The 9,880-nt window shown below is 51.0% G+C and overlaps 1 protein-coding gene across 1 annotated transcript in view; it reads right to left on the minus strand.

The window, feature by feature from the left end:
* Nucleotides 1–8,652, minus strand: part of LOC102454822 (GTPase IMAP family member 8-like) — a 43,676-nt gene extending 35,024 nt beyond the window's left edge. The window contains exons 1-3 of the mRNA XM_075916932.1: nt 8,486–8,652; nt 7,756–7,865; nt 4,972–5,934 (exon numbers count right to left, since the gene is read on the minus strand). Of these exons, the coding sequence (XP_075773047.1) occupies nt 4,972–5,934; nt 7,756–7,865; nt 8,486–8,520 (1,108 nt within the window). The 5' untranslated portion in view covers nt 8,521–8,652. The remainder of the gene's footprint in view (nt 1–4,971; nt 5,935–7,755; nt 7,866–8,485) is intronic.
* Nucleotides 8,653–9,880: the final 1,228 nt, after the last annotated feature.

The following is a 9,880-nucleotide window of genomic DNA, read 5'->3' on the forward strand; positions in this document are numbered from 1 at the left end:
GTCTAGACTGGCGCTTTTCTCTGGCAAAGCTCCAAGCCGGAAAAAAGCGGCAGCCATGTTCATGCAAATGCCACGGGGGATATTTAAATCCCCGCTTCATTTGCAATTGCGATGTGTCTAATTTGCATCCCTTTTATGGAAAAGGGATGCAGTCTAGACACAGCCCATGAGTATATTATTGGTTAATTTTCCATCTAGTCATTATGCTTGCAACAGGAATATTGTGGTGATTGTAGGGTAAATTGAGGCAGCCCATCGTATCTTGCTGAGAACTGACAAACTCAAATCTGAAAGTATTAAGCCAGCCCTGAGAAACATACAGTACAGCAATTACTGTGACCCTGGTTCCCCTGGCAACCACGTTCCAAAAGGGCCTCACTTTGATGAGGCCGGTACCAAACAACCAAACAACCGTGCAGGATTGTTTTTCATTGTCTGCTTTGTTCCTAGAAAATAAGCTTGGATCCCAAAGATCGCGCCAAGGCAATACCACCCCCACAGGAGATGCATTATATTTCCGGCCGACAAAATGACCATCAACATGTCTTTGTTTATGTTGACTTATTTAGCTTGTTAGGAATAACTACCTGTATTAGTGATAACATGTTTAATTGGCAATGGGCGGAGATACTGTGTAACTGTCATAGACCATTGGCTTATGTGCATATCTCACTTCCGCTGCAGTCCTATCAAATCACTTTTCCTCTGTCCATCTGCTACCTATATAATCTAATGTATGTTTTGGTTAAGTTAGTGCTCACCAGGCTAACCCCCTGATGGGTACTCCACCAGCTGTGTGAACCAATAAATCCTCTGCTTGTTTTCACCTGCACCCAGTGTGTCCAGAAATTATTCCCTACAGTGATAATAAAAGTTTTCTCTTCTCTTTTTATTAACCTGGCATTGGTTAATGGTTGTGTCCTGGCTTTGTACTTTAGGGCTGAGATTTCCCAAGTAATCTCTCCCCTGATTTTTTACATCAATACTTCAGTGGTGGCAGCAGAAGTTTTATTCCCCAAATCTAGAGTTTTAAAATTTTGGGGGGAAGTTTTATACAAAGAGATAAGGTAGATAAGGTTTTAGGGTACTTGCTGGCCCCCACTTCTGCATTCATCGTGCCAGAGTGGGGAAGGAGCCATGACATCCACTAAAAGAAGTTGGTCCACTGAATGATATTGCCTCGCTCACTTTGTCTAGTCTTGAATCTGACACTTTAGCCACGATTTCCAACCTTTTAATACTTCTCGTGGCTCTTCTTTGAACCTTCACTAATTTAATAACATCTTTCTATTATGGAGGGCATCGGAACTAGATACGATCGTTTCATGAGTGCTAGAGAGAGAGAGCAAAAATAACGTTTCCTTTCCTACTTGAGATTCCCCTGTTGATACAGCCCAGGATGGTGGTTACCCTTTCGGCCTCTTTGGCCACACACTGGGAGCTCAAGTTCAGTTGCTTACTCACCACACTGAAAAATCTAGTCCAGAGTCCCAGCATCGCAGGGTGGAGGTTCCCACCCTATAAGTGTGTCCCGTGTTCTTGCTTCCAATATATAGACATATTAAAACATATAGGCTACGTCTAGACTGGCATGATTTTCCATTAAAAGCATTTGCGGAACAGAGCGTCTAGATTGGCGTGGATGCTTTTGCGCAAAAGCACTTTTTGGGGAAAAGCGTCCGTGCCAATCTAGACGCGGTTTTGCGCAAGAAAGCCCCAATTGGCATTTTCTCCATCGGGGCTTTTTTGCGCAAAACAGTACTGTGCTGTCTACACTGGTCCTCTTGCGCAAATGTATTTGCGCAAGAGGGCTTTTTCCCGAATGGGAGCAGCATTTGCGCAAGATCGCTGACAATCTTACATCAGATCATCAGTGTTCTTGCGCAAATTCAAGCAGCCAGTGTAGACAGTTGGCAAGTTTTTCCAGAAAAGCGGCTGCTTTTGCAGAAAAACTTGCCAGTCTAGACGCAGCCATATTGTTTGCTTGTGCCAGTTTACCAAATGATCTAAACTGCTCTAAACCAGAGAAATGCCCCCCCCCCACCTCCCGGGCTGTCATGGCTGCAATGTGGGGTCTGCCAGCTACTGTGCCATGTTTCTTGGTGTTGAAAGCCCTGTGGGGTGGGAGAGGAGGAAGGAGAACAGAGGCGTGGTTTAAAATAGTAATTCCAAGTGGCGAGGGGAAGCAGCGAGGTTGAAAGTAGGAATAAGGGCTCCTCCAGAAAAGGACTTATTCTCCGGAAAATCGCATCTAGACTGGCGCTTTTCTCCGGCAAAAACCCTGAGCCGGAAAAAAGCGACAGCCATGTAAATGCAATTGCCGCGGGGGATATTCCCCTTTTCCGGAAAAGGGGTGCAGTGTAGACACAGCCTTCTGCTTTTCTTTCTTTTGGGCTACGTCTAGACTGCAAGCCTCTTTTGAAAGAGGCTTTTTCGAAAGATACTTTTGAAAAAGCTTCTTTCAAAAAAGAGCATCTAGACTGCAACCTCTTCTTTCGAAAAAGTGAGCTGCTTTTTTGAAAGAGAGCACCCAGGCAGTATGGATGCTCTCTTTTGAAAAAGCCCTGTTTGCATTCAAGAATGCCTTTTTTCGAAAGAGCACTTTAGAAAAAAGGCGTTCTTCCTCGTAAAATGAGGAGTACCACCGTCAAAAGAAAAACCACGATCTTTCGATTTAATTTCGATTAGATGCAGGTAAAGTTTTTTTGAAAAAAGGCTACTTTTTTCGAAAAAACCCTGCAGTCTAGACACAGCCTTAGTAAACCTTTAGGCTGTGTCTAGACTGGCCAGTTTTTCTGGAAAATCAGACGCTTTTCCGGAAAAACTTGCCAGCTGTCTACATTGGCTGCTTGAATTTCCACAGAAGCACTGACGATCTCATGTAAGATTGTCAGTGTTCTTGCGGAAATACTATGCTGCTCCCGTTCGGGCAAAAGTCCTTTTGCGCAAAAGGGCCAGTGTAGGCAGCTCAGATTTGTTTTCTGCAAAAAAGCCCCAACGGCAAAAATGGCAATTGGGGCTTTTTTGCGGAAAAGCGCGTCTAAATTGGCATGGACACTTTTCCGCAAAAAGTGCTTTTGCAGAAAAGCGTCCGTGCCAATCTAGATGCTCTGTTCCGAAAATGCTTTTAACGGAAAACTTTTCCATTAAAAGCATTTCCGGAAAATCATGCCAGTCTATACGTAGCTTTAGATTTTAGAATCTAAAGGATTGGCTCAGTGTGGTCTTGTGGGTAAGATCCAGAGTATAAATCGATCGGGTCCTGTGGCTGGTTTCTTGGGACCGGAAGAACCTGTTTGGGGAAGGGGAGATTGGGTTCTAGACCCCTCACCTGTGTTAGGCCCGGGGCTGATTGGGGCAAAGGAAGAGCTGGGGTGTCAGAGGGGTTTTGCTCGTGAGGCTTCAGGCTGGCCAGGCTGGCAGCTGGAGGGCTCAGTGTGACTGGTTTGTGGCTTATTTGGGAAGGTCTCCAGTCTGGGGCTGTAAGGAGCCGAGTTTGAGCAATTCTCCCTGAGCGGATTCCCTTAGCGGTGCCCAGACCTGGCCTGGTCCGTCACAGTGCCCCTCTCTCACTCCGCGGCTGCCTGGCCCTCCCACTCCTGCTCCTCCCCCAGCTGGGCGATGATGGGGTTTGGCAGCCCAGAGTCCATAAAGGTGTATGCGGAGGGCATTTCCCCACTCCCCAGGATGGCATGCAGCTCTCGGTGGTAGGGGCAGGTCTGGGGTCCTGCCCCGAATGCTTGGTGGCGTGGGCATATCCCTGGTGGAGTTCTTTGACCTTACTCCAGAGCTGTTCCAAGGTCCAGTGTGGGTGTCCGCACTCTGCCAAGGACTGCGCCATCCAGCCATAAGAGATGGCATTCTGCTGCTTGGTCCGGGGATCCTGCAAAGTCTCCTCCTGGCCCCACAGCTCCGGAGGGACTCTATCTCTGGGCCTGACCAGGAGGGTGTCTGCCTCTTGCTCCCCCCTGGGTGGGTCCTGGGACCCTTGGGTCTGCTCTTTGTGCAGGCCAGAGGAGTCTCAGGGAGCTTGTGACTATGCCATGGATCAACAGGTCAGTGGCAGGGTGAGCGGCACAGGGAGGTGCTGCTTTTTGTCCAGCTTCCTGCCATGAGGCTTGTCCGGGGGCCTGCAGCTTTAGGAGGGGCCAGGAGGCAGGAATTATAGAGTAGTGATGAGTTTAACGAAGTGTCCACCAGAGCACCTGTGCTTTTTCCTGGAGGCCATTTTTCCTGACTTTCCACACCCGGCTTTTTGTACAAGAGCTCTTTCATGAAAAGGCTTCTTCCTCATAGAATGAGGAATACCAATTACAGACAAACCCCTCTGTTCTTTCAATTTACTGTCAAAAGAATACGCTTGCAGGGTGGACGCTCCGTGAGTTTTTGTGGAAAAACACTTGTTTTAACACAAAAACTCTGTAGTGTAGACATAACCTAAGTGACTTAAGTGGCCAGTGACAAGTTACACATAGTGAATACTGACTAGTCAGAATGAACTGCCCGCAAACAGCCAATGAGCAGAGACCTGTTCATCCAAACTGATCCGTAAATACACAGGAATAGTTATTTTTATGAACAGAGTCTGATTTCTGTACATGATTCCTGAACAGAAACAGGTTCTACTTTTACCAGCATATTGACAATAATATTGGTCCCAATGATACATCAATCCAAGCTTATTCTAATTCTTACTCTAGAGGAGAGCTAATAGCTGTAGAATCTTTAATGGAACCAACATGCAGTATTAATAAAGAACAAATGCTAAGAGCTTGTTTTCCTCCTGCTTTCATAGCATAGGGTGTGCAAGTTCAAGGCTAACTAAGAAGCTGGTAGAAATGTAAATTCCAATGCAGAAAAAATTAGGAGGTATGGGTGAGACAAAGCACTGAAACACCATTCCTGACTATTGAAGAAGTGGGAAAGTGGCAAGAGGAGGAGAAAGTATAATAAGGAATCATTATTCAAATCAGCGTTTGAAAAATGAAAGAATATTTGTGACAAATTTGAAACCAGGGTCTATTATAGTAACATCCTCTTCAGCTCTTTCCCTGAGTTCACATAACTGTTCCTGGTAGCGGTTGTTTATTTCCTCTAAATCTTTGTCCAGTTTTTGTTGCAGGGCCTTCTTCTTCTCTTTCAAAGTGATTTCATCACATGACCCTCCTTTCTTTAATTCCGCTGCTAGTTTTTTACATTCCTCCTCATGAAGAGATTTTATTTCTCTCTGTTTTTTCCTCATCTCTTCCTCATCGAGTTCTCTGAGCAGCTTGATTTTTTCTTGAAGCTTCATCTGTGCATATTCACACATGGAATTAGTATAATGGAAGCCTCCATTCTGCTGCACCATCTTATCGATCATTGCAATCAGCTCTGAGACCTGGGCTTCCCGCTCCTGGCCTGTCGCTTTGTTGTTGAAAGCGCAGCATCGATTCCCGCACCTTTTCAGCAGCTTCTCAAAATCTTTGTCATAAATCTCTTTTAGATAATCATGTACAGACATACCCTCTAAGTACTCTTTTCTGGTGAACAGGAAGACCATGTGCTGTGCAGCTTTGTCCCCAAAAATGTCTTGTATTCGTTCAATTGTTTTTTTCTCGTCTTCAGTGAAACGACCTAAGTACACCACTAGGACGATAGCATGGGGACCTGGGGCAGCGAGTAGAAAACAACGCCTCAGTTCTCGCATTGTTTCCATTAAAGGGACTTTTGTGTCAAACAGACCAGGAGTATCAATGACAGCCAAGTCCCTGCCCTTCCAGTCCCGTTTCCTCTTCACACATTTCACTGTCACCGATTGTGCTGAGATTCTAGACTCAAACACTGACTTGCCAAGGATGCTGTTTCCTGTTGCACTTTTCCCAACTCCAGTTTTGCCAACAAGAACAATCCGTAGCTCAGGTTTCTCGGTGCACTGGCTGGCAGCTCCTGGGCCTGTAGGAAAGAAGTGTGACAGTGTCATTGGAAAGGTAACACAGTCACAGCGTGTGAGTTTGGGGGTTTCCCTTTCTGTAATTCTAACCATTGTAAGGCCGGAGTTAACTGGCATGGAAACTAGGAATGTGAGTGTGCAGTCGGTCAAACAATTAACTGAGAAGCATAGATGTATTGGTTAATCCAAAAGACTACATGTCTCCCCGTGCTGCCTCTGGGCTCACTGTGAACAGACGCTGCTCCCTGGGATACTGGAGCAACCTCTGTCAGTGGGGAGCTTGGTCCATCTGGACAGGGGCTGTTGCCACCCTGCTCTGCTGCTTCTGTATCAGAGGCAGCAGCCTGGGACGACAGGCAGTTGGTCTGCGTGGGGAGCTGGTTTTTAAACTGGCTTCCCTCATGGTCTGGCCCAATCTGCCACCCCACACTGCTGCTTCTGATAGAAAGGCAGGAGCATGGAGTGACAGGGACCTCCCCGGGCATGAGGCTGGAGGACACTGGCTGCCGGCCCAACCTCCAGGGAGTATTTTAGGGTACATCTACACTACAAAGTTAATTCGAACTAACAGCGGTTAGTTCGAATTAACTTTGATAGGCGCTACACAGGCAAATGGCCAGTTCAAACTTAATTCAAACAAGTGGAGCACTTAATTCGAACTAGGTAAACCTCATTCTACGAGGACTAACGCCTAGTTCGAATTAAGTAGTTCGAATTAAGGGCTGTGGAGCCACTTAATTCGAACTAGTGGCAGGCTAGCCCTCCCCAGCTTGCCCTGGTGGCCACTCTGGGCCAAGCCAGGGAAACTCTTCTGCCCCCCTCCCAGCCCCGGAGACCTTAAAGGGGCACGGTCTGGCTACGGTGCCGGCACCAGGTGCAAGCCTGCCAGCACCCAGCCAGCAGACCCTTCACCTAGCATGAGCCACCTACCCGCTGCCACCCAGCCCTCTGCCTCTTCCCAGGACCAGGCTGGCAGTTTCCAGGAGCCTGCCCGGGGCGGCAACAGGCAGGCGCCCCCCTGGTTCAGTGTGGAGATCGTGGACCTCATCCAGGTATGGGGGGAGGCCTCCAACATCCACAATCTCTGCACTAGGCACGGAAAAGTGGCTGTCTAGGGCAGGATAGCTGCCAGCCTGGCCACCAAAGGCCACATGTGAACCCAGGAGCAGCCCCCCCAATTGCCCCTCCCCCCCGGATGGCAGCCTGTGGCAAGTGCAGCCGGGCTGACAGCCGAGTGCTGTGGTGTCCCGAGTGTGGGCACTCAGGGAACTCCAAGACACGACTGCTTTGCTGTCCCTCATTGAGTTAGACAAGCGAGCGGGGAGCCCTGAGAACTGTCTGTCTGGGGTGGGGGTGGGTCCCTTTAAGCACAGCCCTTGGCTAGCCTGAGACAGCAGCTCCACACTCTAAGTCCTAACCTGATGCCCTGCCGGCACTGCTTCTGGCCATCCTTAACCTCAGTTCAGGGTCCACTCAGTGTGGACATGCTAGTTCGAATTAGCTTAGTTGGAATTAATAATTCGAATTAAGTTAGTTCGAATTAGTGCTGTAGTGTAGACATATCCTTAGTGACTGTGTAACTGATACTTTTTTTGTGGCTACTCGATTGCTAAACTGAACATTATCTGACATCCCTAAAGATGTTGCACTTTGAGCGGAGCAGCAGTGAGAGGGTCGCACTGGCAGCCTGTCGCCTTTGGGGGCCTCCGTTCAGATGAGGAGCTCTAAGCCCACAGCAGGGTCGGGCTGCAGGGGCCAGTGCAGGGCTCAGGTGTGTCTGGGAGGGCTGCTGATCTACCTCCTGCGCCTCTGTTTGGACTCACTCTCCATGGGGTGGGGCTGCCACCGAGTCTCATTGGCTCCCTGCCCAGCCTGTACCACACGCAGAGGAGCAGCAGTCACCAGGAGCCGGCCCAGCCAGGCGGAGCAGCAGCTGGAACCAGAGGCAGACTGGAGAATGGGCCCCCTGTTTGGCAGAAGGTGCCCGAGGAGTTTCATCTGGACCTGACGTCCTGAGAAGTGGAGCCCACCCAGCTCCCAATGGCTTCCGCTGGAGATCTGGGTGCTCAGCACCTCCACTAACCAGCCCCTTTGATTTACTGTTTGAGTTAGAAGGCAGAGGGAGAGGGACAGAGGCAGAGGGAGAGGAAAGAGGCAAGGGAGAAAGAAGGAGGGAAGGAGGCTAAGGGGGAGGGAAGGAGGCAAAGGGGGAAGGAAGGAGGCTAAGGGGGAGGGAAGGAGGCAAAGGGGGAAGGAAGGAGGCAGAGGGAGTGGGAGGGAGGTGAGGAAGGGGAAGAAGGGACCACAGGACATGGAAACAGGCCTGGGACAAAAGGCCGCCAGACAGGTGAGGGGACGAAGAGGGAAGCCGGGGCAGCAGGAGAAGCAAACCGGGATTCCTGCTACGTGTCCCCGCCCTGGGTCACCGCACTGCACAGCTGCAGAGAAGCAATGCAATCCTGAGGAGGAGCCCTCGGCCGGCAGTGGGCACGGCCCCCCCTCGGCTCTTCCCTGCGTACGGAGCCTGCTCAGCATCAGCCAGTGGGCACTTACACCCGGGAAATGGGGCCTCCAGCCACCGTGGCCATTCACCAGCGGGGCAGCAGCCAGGGACACTGACCGGCTGAGCAGCCCCGAGGAGCTGCCCTGGCCGACAGGTGCTGGGTGGAGCTGCCAGGTGGGGCTGGGCCTGTCAGGGAGAGGAACGACCACTGAGCACCACTGGCCCGGGGGAGAGGGGCAGGAGGAAACGGCCCTTTGTGATGTCACAGAAACTCCCTTCCCGGGTCCCCTCAGCCTGTGGTGTAGGCTGCTCTAGGAAGCAGTAACTGCCTGGCCCCAGTCCAAGGAAGGAGGGGGGGGGTGGAGAGGGGAAAAGTTTTGTTTAATTTCCAACAGCTTGGATGGAATCTTTCCACCCATCCAAGCGAGAATCCCACGGACCCAGCCAGGCTCCCGAGTGGCTCCGTCTCTTGTTTCTGAGGCGGTTGCATCTGCCCTGGCTCCTGAGCAGAGACCGACCCAGAGAGCGGGCGCCATTGGGTCCTGTGCCCCCTTTGAAAGGGGCGAGCTTTCCGGAGCCAGGATCAATCCCCAGTGCCAGCGAGACTCTCAGTTCCGATACAGACATACATGGACTGAGAGTTCCTCCGGGAACAGGGGCAGCCCAGGGGAAATGTCCTTTTCTTTCCCTTTCTTTCTTCAGTCGCCTTCTGGATCAGACACGGGCGGAAATATTTCAGTGTGAAAAACTGAGTAGAACATGGACATAGGAGTACATGGAATTGCGTGTGTCGACGTGAGCCCTCAGCCCCCTCTGGGCCTCGCTCTGACATTCAGGAAACCGCAGCAGCCTCTGCTCACAACCTGAGAAATGAACCCACCTGCCAATGAAACCACAGCAGCTCCCACGGCTCCTGCCTCAGCAAAGGCTACAGACAATGCTCTGCTGACGTCTGCACATCAGAGCGTAAGAGCGGCCAGGCTGGGTCAGACCAACGGCCCATCCGGCCCAGGGTCCTGTCTGCCCACAGCGGCCAGTGCCTGGTGCCCCAGAGGGAGGGAACAGAACTGGGAATTATCATGTGATCCCTCCCGTCACCCACCTCCAGGGAAACAGAGGCCAGGGCAGCGGTGGGTAAAACGCCCTCTGCAGGGGATCCGGCCCACGGACGCCCTGCTGCTCCCGTGTCCCCAGGCCAATAAGTGTCTGGGGGAGGGGAGCGCAAGAAGCCTCCTCTCACCCTGCCAGGAACACATGGCGCTTTGAAGCACCCCCCCATCCGCCTGTCAATCAGGGCCATGGGGAGGGGGAGCTACGTTTGGACTTCAAAGTGCCAAGTGCTCCTGGCAGGGCAGGAGAAGGCTTCCTGCGCTCCTCACCCCTGGACCCTGGCTGGCCTGGGGGTAGTAGAGCATGCCGAGCCTCTTCCAGGGCATGGGTGCTTA

This window comes from Pelodiscus sinensis, unplaced genomic scaffold (genome assembly GCF_049634645.1).
Source record: "Pelodiscus sinensis isolate JC-2024 unplaced genomic scaffold, ASM4963464v1 ctg40, whole genome shotgun sequence".
NCBI lineage: Eukaryota > Metazoa > Chordata > Testudines > Trionychidae > Pelodiscus > Pelodiscus sinensis.